Genomic DNA, 22,377 nt, shown 5'->3' on the forward strand with positions numbered 1-22,377 from the left:
TCTGGGTATGCCGGTATCTGCTTACATGTGGCGTTTTCCCCTCTCCGCCTTTAAACAAATTTTGGCAGTCTTCCTAGCTGTGCTGAGCATTCAGGACATTCGCCATAGCTCAGGGGCTGCGCGGGAGCGTGTACACGGTTCCCTTAGGAGCGCTGTAGCAACCAGAAGATGTCAGCTGCCATTTTACTTATGGAAAACATTTCAATGTGTGCAGTTCTCCTGAGGATACTGGCAAGGGACACAGAGCAGGCTATCCTTCTGGGCACGTGAGTCCTTTCATATGGTCTGGTTAATGGCAGCAAACTGGTGCTGGATTTAAGTGTTACACCTGTTGTTAGGCTGTGAAAGCTGCTGTATGCTGGATCAGAGTTACTGGAAGGCTGAGTATTGTTCTTATCTCAAGTCCTAGTTTAGTGCACTTAACAAAGCCATGTCCTCCAGAAAGCGGAGTGGAGGCGGCACAGCAGGAAGGGGTACATGTGTACCACCCAGGGGCGGACTGACCATTTGGAAACTCGGGCACTGCCCGAGGTCCGTAGAGGGCCCCATGAGATGCCCCTGGTACCTTTTTCATAGGTTTTTTGAGTTTGGGCAAGGACACAGGGGCCCCATGATCCCCTATTGCCCAGGGGCCCCATGAGTTGTCAGTCCGCCCCTGGTACCACCATCAGGTTCTGAGGATCCTAGTCAGAATTCTGCTGTGATCACTTCTGAAAGACCAGAGGTGATTGGGCAATCTGAGCCACAGCGCTTCTCTGGCATTGTAGCTACTACCACTGCATCTGTTTCATTTTATGTTACAAAAGCATCATCTTTGGCTGGCTTAGAGGATAAAATTGCTAGGATGAGTGCCTCAGTGACAGGCAGGCAAGAAGCGAGAAAGATATCCTTCCCTAGGTCCTCCTGTTTTAGAAAAGGAATGGCTTGAAGATGTGGAGGCGGTAGCTATGGAGGAGTTAAGAGCACAGTGTCTGAAGACGCACCAGCATGTTCAGCTTCACAATCTGAAAGATTGTTGATACAGTCACTTACAGATATGCTCACCTCAGGATTTAAATTGCCTCCAGTGGAATTTTCTGAGACCCCCTTTTTTGCTTTAGGTTCACTAAGATCTCTGCAGAATGCTCAAGCCTTTCCATTACACCCTTTTAAGTCAAGTCGTTTATGCTGATTGGAATCATCCAGATAGGAGTTTTGTCCCTCCTAAAGAGGTTTTCTATGTTATAATTTGTGGAGGAAAATTTTAAGAAATGGAGAATGCCAACTGTTGACGCTGCAGTTTCCTCTTTGAACAAGAATGTGACTTGTCTGGTAGACTATGCCCAGGTATTTAAAAACCCTGCAGATAAGAAGCTGGAGTTGTTTCGAACAGCTTCCTTTTCTCTAGCTGGGTCTGCGGTGCAGCCTGCTGTGGCAGTAGTTGGAGTTTGTCATTTCCTGCAGGACCATGTAAAAAGGCTGATAAGGAGTTTGTCGGCTCAGGAAAAAAATCTATGGCTGAGGAATGGCAGATCTACCATGTGTCTTGTGTTTTGCAGTGGATGCCCGAAAAGGATCTATTCAGAAGGTTTTGCGTTTGGCTCTTCTCTCTGTACACAAGCGTAGAATCTGGTGGTTAAAACATTGGTCACTTGAATTGCCTTGAAAGAGGTTGCTGGCTGGATTTCTCTTTCATGGGGAATGCCTATTCGGTGAGGATTTGGATAAGTGTATCCAGAAGATCTCAGGGGAGGGTGGAGTACCCTCCTTCCTGTAAGAGAGGCAAGCATCCATCTTTTAAGGGGTCAGGTCCCAATGTTGAAGGTTCTGCACCCTCCAGGCAGTTTTGGAGGTTGCAGTCCCCGGGTTTTAGGAGAGAGCCTCAAGGGCAAGAACAGAAAAAGGGCTGGAGTCAGAAGCCCGCTAAGACAGGCTCTAAGCCTTCATTATGAAGGGGTGCCCCCACTTGTGAGGGTGGGGAGAAGGCTTCTGCATTTCTGTTATGTATGGGAGGAAGCGATCCTCGACAATTTGAGTAATTTCCACTATTTCTCAGGGGTACAGACTGGAAGTTCAAGAGTTTCCACCACCTCATTTTCTGAGGTCAAATGTTCCCTTGGATCAGCTGAAGAAAGGTTCATTGTTTTGGGCCCTCAATCATCTGTCATCACAAGGAGTGATAACAGAAGTGCCTGCAGGCAAGAGGTCCATGTGGTTCTACTCAAATTTATTCTTGGTCCCAAAACCAAACGGAGATGTCACGCCTATTCTGGATCTCAAGGCCCAAACCGTTTTCTAGTCATTCAGTCTTATTGGATGGCGTCAGTTCATTCAGTGGTAACCTCATTGCAAGTAAGAGATTTTCTTGCATCCATAGACATCAGAGAGGTATATCTACATGTGCCAATTTTCTAACCTTGTCAAAGGTTTCTGCGGTTTGTGGTGGAAGACTGTCCTTTCCAGTATGTGGCCCTGCATTTCGGGCTTGCCAAAGTTCCCTGTGTGTGTTTACAAAGGTTTTTGCTCCAGTATTGGGCCTTTTAAGGTCTCCAGAGAAAATTGGTGTTCGGTTAACTGGATGATCTACTACTGAAGGATGAGTCTTTTCCAGCTTTAAGACTGTGTGACTCAGACAGTGCGGGTCTTGAAACATCTAGGCTGGATTCTAAACTTGGAAAAGTTGGCGTTAGAGCTGGTTCAGAGCCTAGAATATTTTAGATCTGACCTTGGAATCCAGTTCAAGCAAAGGTGTTCCTGCCTCCAGGAAATAGCAGTGCTCCTAAGGTACCTGGTTCGGGAGGTAGAGGGGAAACAATCTCTCTCCTTACGCCTCTGCATGAGATTGTGGAAGGTGCCATCTTCTTTCGAGGCAGTTCCCTATGCACAATTCCCTTCCAGGCGTTTGCAAAGAAGCATTCTGTCCACCTGGAACAAGAGGGTCCAGGTACTGGATTGTCGCATGATTCTGTCCCCAAAGGTGTGATTAAGTCTGTATTGGTGGTTAAGGATTTGGAAAAGGGAAACTCTTTTCTGCCGCTGTTTTGGAAGGAAGTAACCATGGATTCCAGCCTCCTCAGCTGAGGGGCTGTCCTGGGTCAGGCCATGGTACAGGGGAAATGGTCTCAGAGAAAAAGCTACCCATCAATATCCTGGAACTTCAGGCAGTACAACTTTTTTGAACAAAGACGTTGCACGGGCGTCTGTTAGGATCTAGTCCGACAATGCCATGTCGGTGACTTACATCAACCACCAAGGGGGCACCAGGAGCGGGGCAGCCCAGGAAGAAGTAGACCACATTCTAGCCTGGGCAGAACAGGATGTGCCTTTTCTATCAGCAGTTTACATTCTGGGGATGGAGAACTGGCAAGCAGATTTCATAAAAGGTCAGAGGTTAGTTCCAGGGGAGTGATCCCTTTTACCCCAAGCTATTTTCATCCATATGTCAGCGTTGGGGCACTCTGGACATAGATCTATTGGCATCCAGGTTCAACAAAAAGGTAGACCGGTTTGTGTCCAGGACCAGGAACCCGCTTCTTGGGACCAGTGGTCTCTAATTCTTGCTTTCCATTCAGTGCAGCTTCTACCATGTCTCCTATGGAGGATCCGAGCGGAATTTAATGCCAGTGATATTGATAGCCCCTGCTGGCCAAGGAGGTCAGGGTATGCGTAAATAGTAAGATTGGCGGAGACCGGTGCATGGACTCTTCCAATTCGGCTGGACCTTCTATCACAGGGTCCAATATTCTACCCTGCTTTACAGTTGCTAAATTTGACAGGCTGGCTGTTGAATCCAATATCTTGCAAGATCAGGGAGTCTCAGCACCAGCTGTGTCTACTCTGCCGAATGCTAGGAAGCAAGTTTCTAGAATTATTTACTATAGAGTCTGGAAGGCACACATTTCATGGTGTGAGGCCAGGAAATGGCATCCTCGAAAATGTGTCATTGGAAGGGTTCTTTCATTTCTCCAATCCTGGTGTGGAGATGAAGTTGGCTTTAGGCACTATTAAAGCTCAGATTTCAGCCCAGTCTGTATTTTTTCAGAAACCGGTTGCTTCACATTCCTTGATTCTTACCGGTGGTTTGTTTGGCTCTTCCTGTCAAACCACCTTTTGTGCAATTGGGACCTGAATTTGGTACGGAGTATCCTGCAGGAGCAACCCTTTGAAGCTATTCAGGAAATCTCGCTGGTGTTATTGACAAGAAAAGTACTGTTTTTGATTGCATTGACTTTGGCAAGAAGAATTTTGAAGCTTGCAGATCTTTCTTGCAAAGAGCCTTTTTTGGTTCTATGCCAGGATAAGGTGGTGCTGTGCCCTCATCCATCTTTTTTGCCTAAAGTCATTCCTGGTTTCCATTTGAATCCAGGACATTATCCTACCTTCTTTTTTTCCTGAATACTCGGTCTGCAGCAGAAAGACGGCTGCTTTTATTGGATGTAGTGCAAGCCATCGGGGTCTATCTAAAGAGGTCAAAACTGATCAGAAGATCCTTGCTTGTGTTGCCAAAAGGCCCATGAAAGGGCAGGCAACATCTAAAGTGAATATTTCTCTTATGGCTCCATCAGATAATCATTCAAGCCTACAGTTTGAAGGGGAAAGTTCCACACTTACAGGTTAAGGCACAATCTCTACCAGAGGTGTGGGAACCTCGTGGGCGATCCGCCATGAGTGGCCCAGGTTTGCAAAGCCGTCACTTGGTCTTCTGTACATACATTCACAAGGTTTTACCAGATAGATGTTAGGGCTGTGGAAGATACGGCATTTGGTTGTAGTGTATTAAGAGTGGCAGAATAGGTCCTTGCCTGCTGGCAGTGTTGTGTGTGTGTGTGTGTGTGTGTGTGTGTGTGTGTGTGTGTGTGTGTATGTGTGTACACATAGATTATATATGTATCTATAGTTGGGAGGGGGAAATTATTTACTTGGGCCTGCTATAGGGGTAGACCTTTTTATTTATAGCTGGTTTGGGGTGAGAACTACATGCTTTGGATCAGAGCATTGTTGCTGATGCCTATCATTTTGGAGCTGGCTCCTAGATATAAGTAAGATTTGTTTAGGCCTGCCTCTATTTCTAGAATTGCCAGGTAAAATCCAGGAAGTAGGATATTTTAAAATCCCACCATATAAAATCACAAAGGTGAAAACTGAATAATTTTAAAGCTTAAAGTCTCCTGAAAAAATAAATTGCACAAGGAGGGATATTGCTTACCTTCAGTGAGATATGTACCTTGTACTGCTATATCCTCCTTTCACTGAAATCCTCCTCCCAAGCCCCTCACTCCACCCCTGCCACTGTACTCTTCAGGTGCGGCAGGGGTTAATAGGGCTGTGCCAGACACTCAAGAGTCTGACTATGCCTGTTCATGCCTGTTCATTCATCTACTCCAGTCATAAATGCCATACTACAGCAACTATTACTGAAGCTGAATCTATGAATGGCGGTGGGGCGAACCTTTCAATCATTTGCCTGTTCTCCATTCATAGATCAGGTTTCATTCATAGATGCAGTAGTAACTCCTCTGCTCCGAAAGCAGTCATTTTGTCAGATTTTCTGATTGGCTTTAACAAATTAGTGGAACCCAACTCTTCATGCAAGATACAGGTAACATAATTTGCATCTGGCACTTTTACAGCTGGGTTAAAAGCGGACTGCTAATTATTTCACCTGTTATCCTATGAAGGTGTCTGCAAAACCTGACCCGTTGAAGGTCCCAAAGGAGTGTTTTTAGAAAACCGGTCTCTTAACGACTCTACTTCCTGAAACCCACTGACTGACCTGAAGGCCTCCCCCTCCCCCACTTCATGCATGAACTATGACATTCTTTTAGCTGCATAAAGTAGAGGCTGTTGGTGTGATTCTTGTCACAATTCTGTTCTTTTTCCTGTAGCAGCCAGTTCTTTCTACCACTCTGAAAGTTTACCTGGTTTGAAATCTCATCTGATGGGAATTAAAAATAAAGGAGTATGCATGTAAAATAGTGACATACAGTATATCTTTTTGGAAGTCTTAACATTTTGCATACTAATTTGTGCTCTACCTTTTTTGTGTCTGCTAGCCTATGTAAAAGTGGGTATTATTTTATTTATTACAGGTACTTGTATAGCGCTATCAATTTATGCAGCAACACACACACACACACACACACACACACACACACACACACACACACACACACACACACACACACACACACACACACACACACACACACACACACACACACACACACACTTTTTTTTTATCTCCTGTTTCCCTAAAATAAGACCTAGTGCAATTTTTGGGAACTGCTAGAGTATAAGACACAGAAGCACGGCTGAAGTAACGGCACCATCCGCTTCCACAGAACCTCCCTACCTCTGTAATCACTGTGGGACAGGGAAGGAACAGATATCTGTGGATGCAGTGTGTTTAGGGGTGTAGCATCTCCTCCAGCCTAACGCATGGAAGCTGATGCCCCAGGGGTGATCACCAGCCAGTGGGGAAGAGGCAGAGCGGTAAGTGCGCTTGGTGCACTGTGTGGGAAGATAAGGCCCAAAACGGGAGTTACTATAGAGAGGGGCCGGCTGCTGACAGCTGTGTTTTTTGCAAAGCTAGCTAACCATATGAGGGCGGTGGAGGGGGGATGTGCAAAGGTGAGCTGCAGTCAGGTGTTGCAGAGGTAAATTGAGTCAAGTGAGTTACAGACAGGGTGCATAGGTGAGCTGGGGGGGGGGTGCAGAGGTGAACTGAGTTGCAACCCCACGGCCACAGCTCAGCTCTGCACCCCCCCGGCCACAGCTCAGCTCTGCACCCCCCATCTGCAACTCACCCCTGCACCCTGTCTGAAACTAGCCTGTCAAGTCTCCCCTGCAACACCTGACTGCAGCTCACAACTGTCATCAGCCGGCCCTCTCCATAGTAACCCTCATCCACAACTACCTGCAGCTCACCTCTGCAACCCCTGTCCACAACCTGGACATTTAAAAAATAAGACCTTCCCCGAAAATGAGACCTAGCCAAAAAAAAATATAAGACTGTCTGTCTTATTTTTGAAGAAACACGGTGTGTATGTGTATATATATGAGATAGAGATTATATTCACATCATTCCCTAATCCTCAAGGGGTGTACAATCTAAAGTCCCTAACTTACATTCATACATACACATACAAGGGCCAATCAACCTACCAACATGTCTTTGGCATGTGGAAGGAGACTGGTTGCTGGAGGACAGAAAAAAAAAAAAAAAAAAGTGGCTCTGAGGAAGAGGCTAGTCCTCGAAACGCATCAGCCTATTGGATGTCTACACTCCCTATTGCGGACTGTTACTCAGCGCGGTGTTGACCCAGCTGTTCTTTATGATGCGCCTTGACTATATTGTCATTTGTGAGTACAACACCTACTTTATTTTCTATTAAACATTTTATATGGTAATGCACTAGGCCTGTGCGCCCTCTCTTTGTTCTTTCCTCATTCAGTATATTTGGATTCCCCCGGTCTATTTGAGGGCAGCAAGATGTGCATGTTTCAGGACATTCTTAATGTGGTTGTAGCCTGCATCGAGTCCATCCCCAAGAGCAGGAGCATTTTGTGTTTGCTGGTTCTTAGTTCCTGGAGGACACCTGCGCAAGCACAAGGAGAATATGCAAACTCCAGGCAGGTGGTGCCATGGTTGGGATTCGAACCAATGACCCTAGTACTGTAAGGTGGAAGTGCTATCCATTTAGCCACTGTGCTATTAAAGATTCAGCTTTTAAAAAAAAAAAAAATGCTTGATACACCTATGTGTCTAAATGGTAGGCGCTTTTAGCACTCGAGCATTAATTCATTTCAATGGCCAGTATAAATGTATCAATCTAGCTAATGAAATGAATGAATGAATGGCCAAGCCCTTGACACTTGTAAACGCGCCTAAACCCTTGTAAAAGCGTTAAGATACTTTTACAATCCTCAGGCATTTTCTCTGCAAAAATGCTGCTGCCAGGAGGACCGCTTCTAGGGAAGGTTTTTTAGGGGTTTTTTTATGTCCTGTGTGCATGAGGCCTTATAGAATGTACATGCAAACAAAAAGTTCCACTGTGAAATGAAGATGAAATGATCATCTTTAATTCACAGTGTAATTTTTTTGTTTGTTTCTTTTTTTGTTTGCATGGACATTCTATTATAGACCCACATAATGGACTGTTATCAGTTTTGTTTCAGTTTGGGTTTATGCTAGCCTATATGTTACACAAAGCAAAAGCATTAAACCCCTCCACCTCCCTTTCACCACCACCACTGCATATTTTTGCTGGGACTTGTACATACATGCTGTTATTCCCAGGATCACCTGACACACACACAAACTATGAACGCCCAAGCCTTAAGCGCTATCTTAAAATATTACCTTTTCTTTCACTTTTCAGCTATTCTGTACCTCCTTATCAGACCTGTTTGGTCTGATTTATGTTTTCTTGAAAGTGTTCCTGTGCTTACATAGAACACTGTATTGTATTGATTTTCTTTCAAAGGCAAGTCAGGTTTTAAACAAAATATTAACTTAATTTTTTTTTTGTTCTGGTTAATGTTCATTGATTTAGTAATCTGCAGGTATGCAGGTTCACCACTTATTCCTCTATCAACTTGTTATCTTGGGTTAATATCCCTTTCCATCAATAAAAATATTCTGTTATCTGAACTGTAGACTGCACTATTAGCTAATTAGTGATAGCACAATGTGAACAATGCACGCACATTGTAAACTGTGACACCATAATTTATATGTGGTGACAGTCCTGTTCACTAATGACCTTTCAAAATACTCTCAAATGTGGCATGGCGCATGGCCCCCCTCTCCTCCAACCCCAAGAGACGAGAACACCCGAGCGACGCTCCACACAGCGAGAGCCCCCCCGCTCGCTCCCCCCGCGCGCCTCTCCCGCTCCCCCCCCCGAGAGAGAGACACACACCAGCGCGCGCCACCCGCGAGAGCGAACACCCGCGCGCGAGCACCTCTCGCGAGCCACCCCGAGCGAGCGCCAACACAGCGAGCAGCGAAACAACGAGAGCGCGCCCCCCCCCCGCTCGAGCCCGCCCAGCCGATCAACAAGCGAGAGAAAACAAGAGCGAAAGAGAAGCGCCAACACCACGCGCGACCACGAGCACAACCGAGCGAGAACACCGAGCGCTCGAGGCCCACACGCGCGAGCAACCACGAGCCCCACAAGAGAGGCAACAACGAGAGCGCCCAAACGCGAAGAGCGCACCCGCAGAGCCCCGCCAAACGAACGCCGAGAGACCAAACAAGACGAAAGAGAGAGCCACCCAAGAGCACGCGGAGCCCCCCCACGCGCCCCGCGCGCGCCCCCCGCGACACAGCGCGCCCCCCACGACGGCCAACAGACGCGAGCCACCACGCGCAACCTCTCCTCTCCCCTCTCTCTCCCTCTCTCTCCCCCCCTCTCCCCTCTCTCTCTCCCCTCTCTCTCTCCCCCTCTCTCTCCCCCCTCTCCCCTCTCTCTCCTCTCCCCTCTCTCTCCTCTCCCCTCTCTCCCCTCCCCCTCTCTCCCCTCCCCCCTCTCTCTCCTCCCCCCTCTCTCTCCTCCCCCCTCTCCCCTCTCTCTCCTCCCCCCTCTCCCCCTCTCTCTCCTCCCCCCTCTCTCTCCTCCCCCCTCTCTCTCTCCCCCTCTCTCTCCCCCCCTCTCCCCTCTCTCTCCTCTCCCCTCTCTCTCCTCTCCCCTCTCTCCCCTCCCCCCTCTCTCCCCTCCCCCCTCTCTCCCCTCCCCCTCTCTCTCCTCCCCCCTCTCTCTCCTCCCCCCTCTCCCCTCTCTCTCCTCCCCCCTCTCCCCTCTCTCTCCTCCCCCTCTCCCCTCTCTCTCCTCCCCCCTCTCTCTCCTCCCCCCTCTCTCTCTCCCCCTCTCTCTCCCCCCCTCTCCCCTCTCTCTCCTCTCCCCTCTCTCTCCTCTCCCCTCTCTCCCCTCCCCCCTCTCTCCCCTCCCCCCTCTCTCTCCTCCCCCCTCTCTCTCCTCCCCCCTCTCCCCTCTCTCTCCTCCCCCCTCTCCCTCTCTCTCCTCCCCCCTCTCCCCTCTCTCTCCTCCCCCCTCTCTCTCCTCCCCCCTCTCTCTCCTCCCCCTCTCTCTCCTCCCCCCTCTCCCTCTCTTTCTTCCCCTCTCCCTCTCTTTCTTCCCCTCTCCCTCTCTTTCTTCCCCTCTCCCTCTCTTTCTTCCCCTCTCCCTCTCTTTCTTCCCCTCTCCCTCTCTTTCTTCCCCTCTCTACACACTATAAAAATTGTCAGATGATTCTCGATCACCTTGCCATCAGGGTTCTTTACAGTAAGCGCTGTAAAAATGAGGAATAGACTACCTCAGGAATTAATCAAGCTTAGTCAAATGCACAGAATATAAATCGGTATTAACATTTTATATGTAATAAAACCAGATTATATTCCAGTAATATACCATTGCCTGGAATTGGGAAGTTTCTTTTGTTTTTCCGGTGGAGCAAATTGAACCATGCTTCAGGATGTTTTTTTTGTTTTCCTTTTTCTGGTTCAACTGTGTGTATAGGGTTCTTTATATTGAGGGGTTTTTTAATATATTTTTTTTTGGGGGGGGAGGTTATGTATTGTTTCATTTTTTGTTTTTTTTCTGTTGGTTTATCTAGATATTCCTAATTTTTTAAAAAACAAGTGCAGTGCAACTCCCTCAGTACACCCCTTTCTTAAACCATACTTATACCACCACTAATAGTGGATGGTGATAAATAATCGTGATTACAAATGTCCCATCAACATAAAGTCCATATAATACACCAATTGGTGTTAATACGTGACACTCCGAATATCCTCTTCTTTTCACTATTCGATGCACCACCACCACACCAGGTTAAGGACCTGCTCACCTCCACATTGTCATTAAGGCTCTTCTGGATATACACAGCCTTTTCTAATTCAGACTCAAATCTTCTTAACTCCTCTTGCCCTCCTTTTGGTCAGACATCCAGCAGGGATGGTCTCATGAAACAAAAAGGCCAACACATATTGCTTTTCATATAACACTTTGTTTCCCCACTAAAATAACACAGATGTAAAAGATAAAACTCAGCCACTGGCATGACTTCCCAGGCTCGACTCCTCTCTCCTAGACGCATTGCGCCCCCTCTCAGGGCTTCTTCAGTAGACAAGGGTGTTTTCCAAGTGAAAATCGATTTATTCTTTATTTATTGATTTTACTCAGACCTTCTCACATATGAAATATATATTATTGCACTGACCGTGTGCGGGCTTTCTATTGTTGCAGTCCATAGGTACCTACATCCCAACATAGACACAAGAATGTATGCCAGGAAACCACCAACTTTCTTTGTGTAATGGAACCACCAATTGTTTCGATGTTAAAATTTTGTTTATACAATTAAAATTTATATCATACATTGCCACAGTTACTACCAACCAAATGGGGGGGGACAAGAAGACAAACCAAAAGGAATAGTAGCGTCCAACAACTCCCTAAGTGAACTTCAACTTGAGAGCTTATATTACCATATTACTAACAAATATGACATAAAACAAAGACTCATGTGACATCATTATTGTGGATATATGGCTGTCGCTGAGTTTGAATACTCTGCGTTTCAAAAGCTTGTGTCCACTTCAGGAATTACGAGAGATGTATATAAATAGGACAAAGATATATATACAGACATTAATATCATAAACTTTTAATACCATCTACTGTATAGTAGTGTGCTTGTATATAAAGTATAGCACTTACTGTACATGATCATTGCATTTATTCCAAGAAAAAACTTGATATTAAAAACTAACATTACATTCCTCTGTTAGGGCTGCCCAGAAGGTAAAAGTTCCACCAATAGTGTATTTAAAGGTATAGAGTGGACGCCTCTCTGAAAAAAATACACATTATTGGAACATGACTAGTGCCTCCTTTTTACACGAGTGCATATACTAGCCAAGAATCGGTAGATGAGAAGACAGATGTATACGAATCTGACTGCGCCCATGCTCAGACATCCATCCTTAAGAGCAGGTAAATGCTTGGTGTGTGGATACATGCAAATTGTCATGGCTGCTGTCAGCCTGTCATTACTTTGTAATCCTGTTGTCCCAGTCTCAAGAATCCACTCTTTCTTGTTGGAATCTGGTTTATGCAGGTAATCTCCCTGTAAAGGCCTATAAGTCTTATGCATAGTGCACTACCATATTCCAGTCAAAAAACATATAGGGGTGAAGGCACAGTTATTGAATGGAATAACTACCCACTGCAGAGCCTTCCCCTAAGTTTTTCGGAACCAACAATTATCCTCTGTCACAGTTGGAAATCTATTCTTTCGATTTTCAACCTAGAATGTTAGGATAATGTGGACACAATACAATGTAGTCAGAACCAAACTCTACCTCATGTTTGGTATATATGTATCATCCCTAGTGTAGCACTACCGCCACTGGGTAAAATGGGTCCTCTTACTTGGTTGGGTGGAGGCCTATATGGCACCACAAACCCTGCTGGGGCATTGCCTGACACAGCAATGAGGTTCTATCAGAGACAAACGCCATATCAGATAGTTAAAGGTTACTCGATGTATTGTGAATTAGATCAATGGGTAACCAGATGAACACAAAATGGATTGAACATAGTATTTACATTAATTGACTTACAGGGTAATCACTGACAGACTGTAAAAGCAGTGTTTTGCATTTGATCTCTAGATCAGCATAAACCGTAACAACACCACCAGAAGTACTGCAGTGAGCAGTGGAGATATTTGAAGTACTGATGAATGAGGCTATACTGCTAACATGCACTGATGACCGCTATGCTAGGCCTAAACTGACAGGATTGGCGCAGATCATATAGAAACTCTTGAATACTTGGAGACTAATGGGGTGTTGCAATAGTAAAAGGAGGGGCAGTCTCTAATAGCGTTCTTCTACTGGCTACCATTGGGGCCATATTAAGAACATTGGTGCACTTGATAAGTCGCCTTAAGAACCTGCACGCAGTGAATATGTGGTGGGTGCTGGCTTGTCTCAGCATTATTCTTGGTGGCTGCAGTCCGTTATGGATGCAGTTCTATATTCCTGTAGCTCAGACTCTTTGGGAGCGATATAGTATGGTATTAACAGGAGTACTGGGTTAAATTTGGTGTATGAGGGTTTTGCCCAGATGTCCTGCTCTCAGCAGTTGTGTGACAGCGGAAAGAAACATGGGCTTATGCCCCTCTCACTGATTCTTGGGCTTAGTGGTAGGCTCTCGTGTTTGGGGGAGGGGTCCCCTCAGTTCCACTGTGATATAGCTAGAGTAAGAGTCAAGTGGTCTGTAGCAATGAGGCTGGGTACACTTGGGTCTTCAGGTGACAATGAAAGTAGTTGCGATGCTGCTAGATGATTCACACTCCTGCTGATGAATGGCTCTGAGTCCATTAAACTCAGCCTGCCTGGAGTTAAGGATCCGTGGATGTCTGCCAGAACACCCACGGCACCAAGAGCAAGGTTTTTCCCGGGTGTTTCTACTTAAATCCCCCCTTGGCTCCTTATGTGCATCAAAGCATTTAGGGATCTATAGTTCAGAAAATCAGTTGTTCCTTTTTATTTGGCTGTGTCATTGAGCTTACAGCCTCCCAAGATTCCAAGAATCCTGCATGGAAGCCTATGTGTTTTTTCTTGGGTGTAGTTCACCCCCTGCCGAATGGAAGAGAATGGTGGTAATTTTAATGTCTCAGCAATAAGGAACAGAATAAAAGCAATTTATCGCCATGCTGAGGTAGTCCAGAATCTGGCTACATGGTATTACATCAAAGCTGCAACCATTCATAGGTTTTCACATACCTGTTCAGATCTCATTATGGGCTAAGACCACTTATGGTGAGCAGTGTTCAGTACAATCCCTCCTTGGATGATCTCCAGGATGTTACACACAGTCACCATGTAGCTGAATATTCACAGCAGCGTCACCTAGACCCCCTTCATGTTAACCTATATGCAGGCAGTAGCAATGATACTCAGGGTTACTCGGGGTTTCTTAAGCTGTGTGGTTGATTCCTCCCACCTGCTACTGAAGGATATAGGACAGGATAGTCAAATGACCCATTTTGAATATTTATCATGCCCAGGTGGTTGGGGAGGTGATAAATGTTTGGGAAGCCTTTCAAGAGTGTGCTTTCCTCTCCAAGGAGAGATCGAGTTGTGCTGGGGCTGCCACCACTGGGAGATAGATAAGAAATTACAGTCGGAGCCTTAGTAGGAGGTGAGCTGAGGGCTTGGAGAAGATTACTAATAGTTTTGCTAAAGGGTACTGTCTTGAAGCCTGGTCTGGAGAAGGATGTTTCTTCTCCAACACTGATTATCTAGCTGAGGAAATTGGGTGGCAGACTGATCCTAGGACATTTTGAGTAAGATCTGTGTTTGGGACTTTCATGTGTGCCTGCAGCTAAAAGAATTTATGCTGGAAGTTTGTCATATTATTATTTTGGAGTATCCTGAACCCCTTCTCCTGTTTCATGTTACTAAGCAATAAATTGTAAAAAGCCCCCTAGACTGAGTCTGTTTTGTTGGTGTGTCTGGAGCTGTGCTTGTCAATGGCAGCCTCTGTACTAGCAAGGGAGACCTCGGCATATTCTCAGCTGTATACCTTTGCAGAGTACAACACCCATTGGAGTCATCAGGTACTGCCTTGGATGACTCACCTGCCTGACTTCACAAGTGGCATGGTATGTCGGTGAAGTCTGGTGGAGCCAGAGAGGGCGGAAGCCCATAGATTGCAACCCTGTTCAAAAGACCAGGGGCAGACCAAACAGGGAGGAAACAAAACAACTCCCTGGGTGTGCAAACCACTTGAAACCTCAATGGCTCCTACCACAAGAGGTCCTCCATAGTGTCTTGATGAGGATCTGTGCAGCTTCCGCCATCTGGCAGGCCCTGGGATGACCCTGATAAAGGAATGCAATAGTGTTTTTTCATTTATCATTATACAATACAAAGATTACTGAGACTGCTTTTATATTTACGGTCTACATACAGTTCATCTCATAAATGGAACATTTACTTTAAAGTGATACTAAATTTTTTTGGTAAAATCACAAATGGGTCTTTACGTGCCTGCTCTTTGTAGTGCTTTTGCGCAGAGCAGCTTGGATCCTTCTCTTCTCTTGTCCCCCGCAGGCTCTCCTGGCTCCTCCTTTCTGTTGGGTGCCCCCATAGCAAGCAGTTTGCTATGAGGGCACACGCTGCTGCGTGCGTCCATTCACACACTGTGCCATGGCTTGGCCCTGCCCCCTCTCTCTCCTCATTGGCTGACTGGCTATGATTGACAGCAGCGTGTGACCCAATGAGGAGACAGAGACCTGGGACAGTCGAGGCTGTCATGCACATCGCTGGATCTCGATGGGGCTCAGGTAAGTATTGAGGGGGCTGGGGGCACTCCTGCACACTGAAGGGTTTTTACTCTCTGCATACGCTTTAAAGGTAAAGCAAGAGATTACATAATTTTATATACCAAAGTACATGTTTTCACCTAAAAATGGTTTGAAGCGTATAGCTTCATTTAAACCTGGGAAAACTATCACATTCAAACAGTATAGTCATTTCATAATTTTTATTAAGGATTTAGCATTTTTACTTGTAGAAAATGAAGTAACATTTTAGGCTCCATGCACACTAGCGTGGTGTGTGTGTTTTTTATTTTTGTTTGGTTTTTTTTTTTTTGTTGCCTCAAACTCTGGTGATGGTGGTTTTTAAGGATCGTTAGCATTTTTACTAGCACTTTTACAGTACATGTAGAGGAGGAAAAAAGAGCATTTTAGTAAGAGAGGAGCATTTTAGTAGCGCTTAGGGGCGTCTAGCGTTTTTTTTTTGTTTGTTTTTTCTGCTGGAAAATGCTTAAACTCAAAAATTTTTTCTGCTCCTAGATGCTGAAGCTCCAAAAAAATGCTAATGGCCTAAAGTAGTGTGGACACCTAGGACAACACTATTTGGCTTCTAGAAGCAGAAAAAAATAAGCTGATTGCTTCTAGGAGCTTAAAAAAACGCTAGTGAGCATGGAGCCTGAACAGTGAAAATAATAGACTATTTCATTACATGTTTGGAAGGTTGGTACCAATAAAGTTCTGAGAGGTTTCCTTTCAATTATAACTAAAGGCAAAACATATAATTTTTTTTTTTTTTAGTTTTGAATAAAGTGGAGAGGGATTAGAACCCCTGTCATGTGTGTTTTTTTTTTTTTTTTTTTTGTTTTTTTTTTTATTGCTGTCTGTGCCTCAGTTTTTTACTGTTCTCATCGAAAGTAAAACTAAATCCCAAATATTGGGTTGACGCTAGAACAGTAAAAGAGGGTAAATCTTCCAATGGGGACACTAGTTCTGGGGACAGCCAGGTATTCCTTCACTTTGGAAGGATTTCCTCTCACTACCTGTCTTTGCTATGGGAAAGTAAGTGAACGGAAATCTTGCCTATAGGACACAGATGGCAAAAAAAATCCCTGGCCCTTTAGATGATCATTCGCCTGACATTCTCGTGTCTACAATGTCTGTTTTGTTTTTTTTTTTCTTTTGTTTGTTTTGTTTTTTTGCATGTTCATGTCCTATTGAAAAAGAAATAGGTTAGGTTACTAAAGTTCTGAAAATTCTGGTTAGACTGAAAACAACTCTTCCTCCACCCCCTGACCCTTTTTTTTTTTTTCCCTACTCTTTTATGACTATTTTTCACTAATTTTGCATTTGGCTAGGGTCAGTGTCACTAATGGTAGCATGAGGCGATACCTGGACACTACAGAGGTTGCATAGGCAGTCCAGCTTCTCCAGGATGGCACATCAATACGTGTGATTGCCAAAAGGTTTGCTGTGTCTCCCAGCACAGTCTCAAGAGCATGGAGGAAATTCCAGGAGACAGGTAGTTACTCTAGGAGAGCTGGACAGGGCTGTAGAAGGTCCTTAACACTGCAGCAGGACTGGTATCTGCTCATTTTGTGTAAGGATGAACAAGATGAGAACTGCCGGAGCCCTACAAAATGACCTCCAGAAGGCCACTGGTGTGAATGTCTGACCAAACAATCAGAAACAGACTTCACGAGGGTGGCCTTAGGGCCTGACGTCCTCTAATGGGCCCTGTGCTCACTGCCCGACACCATAGAGCTCGATTGGCATTTGCCACTGAACACCACAATTGGCAGGCTCGCTACTGGCACCCTGTGCTTTTCACAGATGAGAGCAGCTTCACACTGAGCACATGTGACAGACATGGAAGGGTCTGGAGAAGCCATGTAGAATGTTGTGCTGCCTGTAACATCGTTCAGCATGACCGTTTTGATGGTGGGTCAGTGATGGTCTGGGGAGGCATATCCATGGAGGGATGCACAGACCTCTACAGTCTAGACCAGGGGTGGGCAAACTTTTTGACTTGAGGGCCGCAATGGGTTCATATATTGGACCGGGGGGCCGGACCAAGAGTAGATGAATGATGTGTATGTGTCATCCATAGTAAGTATAGTAATATTCCCCCATAGTAAGCATAGTAATTAATCCCCCCTATAGTAATTCATCCCCCCCTATAGTAATTCATCCCCCCTATAGTATTTCATCCCCCATAGTAATTCCCCATATTGTGTCAATTCACTTACCTTTGCTCTGTGCGTTCCTCTCGCCTTGTTCCCGCGCCGTTCCGGTCTTCAGGGCGGACTGTGAGAGGAGCCTAGCTCCCCTGCTGCCCCGCCTCACGCTGCCCCGCTCCTCACGCTGCCCCGCCTACACACATCCTGACAGGCAATGTTTGCCACGCTCCGCGGGCCGGATTAAAAAGTCAGCCGGGCCGTATACGTATTGCTGGTCTAGACAATGGCACCCTGACTGCCATTAGGTATCGGGATTAAATCCTTGGACCCATTGTCAGATCCTACACTGGTGCATGACAATGCCTGGCCTCATGTGGCGAGGGTATGCAGGCAGTTCCTGGAGGATAAAGGAATTGATGCCCCCACACTTGCCTGACCTAAATCCAATAGATCACCTCTGTGATATCCTGTTTCTGTCCATCAGATGTCACCAGGTTGCACCTCACACTGTCCAGGAGCTCAAAGATGCCCTGGTTCAGATCTGGAAGGAAATACCCCAGGACACGATCTGTTGTCTCATTAGGAGCACGCCCCGACGTTGTCAGGCATGCGTACAAGCACGTGGGGGCCATACAGACTGAGTACCATTTTGAGTTGCTGCAGTGAAATTTCAGCAAAATGGACTAGCCTGCTGCATCAATTTTTCACTTTGATGGAAATTAAAAACAGTCAACCTACAGAGGACTAGATTCAAAAGACAAACAATGGGACATCCTTGCATTCCTAACACATTACCTAGTCCATATCAGTATACATATACAGCATGATATTTTTCCCAATTGACAACTGGTGTGTTTTCAAAGTGTTCCCTTAATTTTTTTGAGCAGTGTATTTTAGTAAATATGAACTGCCAAATGCCTTTTCTCAGCAGTTAGAGCAGTCTTGTGACTTCTATCGGTGTCCAGCAGAGCACTGGTTAAAGCTTGTAGGAGGGGTTTTCATTCTCCTTACTGCCCTATGAGATGGCAAAACCCCTGACCTTTTTGTCTGGACAGCTCTGATTTGGCCCTGAAAGCTGATTGGTTTCTATGCAGAGCTGCACCAGATTTTTGCACTCTGCAATAATAATGGAAAAAGCAAATAACAAGATGAGCATATTTATCACTGTATATGCAGCGTGATTGCATTACCATAATAAATAAGCCCCAATTGATGTTTAACTCCTTTTTGGGAGGTAAATCCATTGTCATACACATTTTAACTGGGTGCTGTTTTCTTGAATGTGTGCTTTAAACATATGAATGTAAAAGTATGCATGTACAATTAATTTTTAACTGTATTTTGCATGTCTTTACTATGTAGTCCAATCACAATTTAAACATGCTTAAAGTGTTCTGTTATGTGCGTTTTGCCATGCTGACTGCACAGAAACACCTGCACATACACTGCTTTACAGTGCACTTAGATGAAATGAAGACTGTTCAAGGTATACATTGGCCTATTCATTTGTAAAGTACTATTACAGCATGCTCACATCTTAAAAGCTGTGAAGAAACAGATTCTAGAAACATTAAACAATACTTTACTGCTTCTACACTGTGTTTGGAAAGGGGTTTCTTTTATGCAGAGACTGGGTTGGTGTTATCTGTGATTTTGAAAGGCAAGTTTATTTTTAAATTTGAATTTTATTCCATTCCCCACAGAAATCAGATCCACGCCCACTTGCAAAGTTCTTTTTTATTGATGAAGAGGTAAATGCAATTGTTCATGAGCTACAATGCCTGGATGTGCGGAAAGACCCACAAAATTATCTGGTTCTGCTAAGTCAGCTGCACAACTGCCAGGTAATGTGGTTGTAATGTCTAATGTATACAAGTATTGTGTGTGTGTGTGTGTGTGTGTGTGTGTGTGGTATGTATGTAATAACTATAAATGGAACTGATTAAAACAGAAATGAGTACAGCCACCTAGGACCTTGGGTGAAAGCACAAGGGTAGAACATCGAAGTACCGTATTTGCCGGCAGTATAAGACGACTGGGCGTATAAGACGACCCCCTACTTTTCCTGTTAAAATATAGGGTTTGAGCTATATTCGCCGTATAAGACTACCCCTCTTCCAACGCACACCAAATAAAAAAACATCAGATTTGATTTCAATATGGTATGGTATTTCAGTATGGTATTCCAATGATGGGGTGCTATTCCTCCCACTGACACCAATGATGGGGCATGATTCCTCCCACTGATACCAATGATGAGGCACTACTCCTCCCACTGACACTAATGGTGCCCCATCAGTAGTGTCAGTGTGTGAGGAATAGTGTCCCATCATTAGTGTCAGTGGATGAAATAGTGCCCCATCATTAGTGTCAGTGGGAGGAATAGTGCCTCATCATTTGTATCAGTGGGAGGAATCATGCCCCATCATTGGTGTCAGTGGGAGGAATAGCACCCCATCATTGGTATCAGTGGAAGGAATAGTGCCCCATCGTTGGTGTCAGTGGGGGAGGAATAGTGCCCCATCATTGGTGTCAGTGGGGAGAATAGTGCCCCATCGTTGGTATCAGTGGGGGAGAAAAGTGCCCCATCGTTGGTGTCAGTGGGGGAGGAATAGTGCCCCATCGTTGGTATCAGTGGGGGAGGAATAGTGCCCCATCGTTGGTGTCAGTGGGGGAGGAATAGTGCCCCATCGTTGGTGTCAGTGGGGGAGAGGAGCGGCTGCTCCTTCTTTCAGTCCGGCCGCTTGATTTTCGCGGGGCCGTTCGGCTCCGCCTCCTCGCCGTTGATTGGTCGCCTGTGTGCGCTGGCGCCCAATCACCGGTAAGGAGGCGGAGCCGCGCGACCGCGCGACCATCGAGCGGCCGAACTGAAAGAAGGAGCAGCCGCGCTTCCTGGACCGGATCATCGTGGGACCGGAGCCAGGTAAGGTACAGCAGCCCCTCTGCCCACCCCTGTACTTAGTGTCCGTTGGAGGACACCGCCCCTGGAAAAAGTACTGCCCTGACACACCGGCTCGCCGTATACTGGCGTATAAGACGACCCCCGACTTTTCAGAAGATTTTCAGGGGTTGAAAAGTCGTCTTATACGCCGGCAAATACGGTAATTTTGACAATGTGGAGCACGTATTCAATAACAGTGGCAATGAGATCCTCAAACCAACGGTTCTCATAAGGTTTTGAGGAGGATAATAGAGATGTAGGAGAGAACACAGACCAAAGGGGGAGGAATCTTTTGGCAGTACAATAAACCCATTCAATTCCCTAAGAGAGGATAAACCCTCAGTTTGGCATCTTTCAAGGTTTTATATTTGTGTAAATCATCTCAAATGCAAGCTGAATGCAGCTAAAAGCACGCTGTAGTTGCCTATTTATACAAACCTTTATGTAAGCTAACCATAGATGGATTGAATCTCGATCTCTATCGACTAACTTCAGTACAACCAGCTTGTTGGGTTTTTTCATGTGATCATTTCCACCCATGGTGGACGGAAAGAGAAAACTTCATAATCTATGAGCTACTTTATACACAGTGGTAGCAGGCATGGAGATCTTGGAACCACTGTCCATGACACAAAGTTGGGGGGGCGGGGAATATTATTTACAAAAAAGGAAATAAAGACAACCCCGCACTCTGGTTTACTTGTCTATTGCAAAATGTAATGGCATGTAATGTAATTCATGTCCTCAAACTCGCACAGTGTTCAGAAAAATGCACCCAAACAGATGTCAAATTGGCAGCAGCGGCTGTGTCCACGTAGCTGCTGCTTCCAATAGACCTGAATGGGACATCCTGCATGCAGATGCACAACACTCCTCTGCAGTCAAACATGGCCCTTGCAGAAGTGTACACTTAAGTATGACCATGTGAAACTTTTCTAGAAGAATCAATTCAGATTTAAAATTGAGTTATCATCTGTATAATACCAGTAGATTATAGGAAATACCATGCTGCGGCTCCTATAATCTTGTTGAATATCTTGATTTAAATCTTTGGCAACCACATAACACACACAATGGAGATTGATTGTACGGGTTCTTTCCTCTGGGAAATGCAGATCTTATGTCCTTTTTTGAAGGCTTCTATAATTTTTGAATAGTGTCTGCATCCTCATGGCTCTCTTGCTAGGAGGCTCCAAGGATACCTGGATGCTGATTTATTTTAGCTGTCTGCATATCTGTAATTTTTGAAGTAGAACTACTGGCTCCTTCATAAAGCTGGCAAGAGACTGATTGAAATTCAGCTGGTTCAGCAGGAACCGGCCAAATTTTGATCCATTTATGGGATCTTGTGATTACCACTGGCTGCTATAGCCACCAACAGTAATCATTGCATGCTGCCCGTGGGGAAGGTTGACCACCAGCAGAGCGCAATAACGCTGTGGAAGGGAACCACTGACTGTGTTGATGGGGGAATCAAGTAATTTTTGTGGTTGAACATTGCATAGTGAATAGTCTGCCTTAGAAAGGTAGCAATAACCCAACCTGGAAGGCACATGAACCTTAAATGGATAATGAGCCTGAAAAATTAAATTACAATCTATATTTCTTGCTGTAGAAAAGTAGAGTTGTCTGATTAAAAAAATCTTGACATAATTTCCAGTTTCTTTGGCTCCTGTATAACATGATAGGCCTACAACCTACTTGGATAACCTGCTTTGTGGCTGTTTATTCTGACCGCAGGAGCGCATGCTTACCCTTCTCGAACAAATTCTGGAGCAATGTGTACCCACAAAGAGGAGGCAAAGAGATTATCATTTGAAGTTCCCTGATGACATTGTAAATGACACCATGACCACACACCTCCTGTTTGCAGCAGAAGTAGGTGTATTTAAATATTTATGTATTAAGGACTATATATTTTTTTATACTATTATTGCAATG

At 45.2% G+C, this 22,377-nt stretch overlaps 1 protein-coding gene across 1 annotated transcript in view; it reads left to right on the forward strand.

Moving 5' to 3' along the window:
* LOC149467843 (lateral signaling target protein 2 homolog) overlaps positions 1 to 22,377 on the forward strand; it is a 67,326-nt gene that overhangs the window by 16,007 nt on the left and 28,942 nt on the right. The window contains exons 2-3 of the mRNA XM_089671146.1: positions 19,199 to 19,339; positions 22,177 to 22,314. Coding sequence (XP_089527272.1) covers positions 19,199 to 19,339; positions 22,177 to 22,314 — 279 coding nt within the window. The remainder of the gene's footprint in view (positions 1 to 19,198; positions 19,340 to 22,176; positions 22,315 to 22,377) is intronic.

This window comes from Staurois parvus, unplaced genomic scaffold (genome assembly GCF_062004578.1).
Source record: "Staurois parvus isolate SC_StPar_1 unplaced genomic scaffold, SC_StPar_1.0 ptg000099l, whole genome shotgun sequence".
Taxonomy (NCBI): domain Eukaryota; kingdom Metazoa; phylum Chordata; class Amphibia; order Anura; family Ranidae; genus Staurois; species Staurois parvus.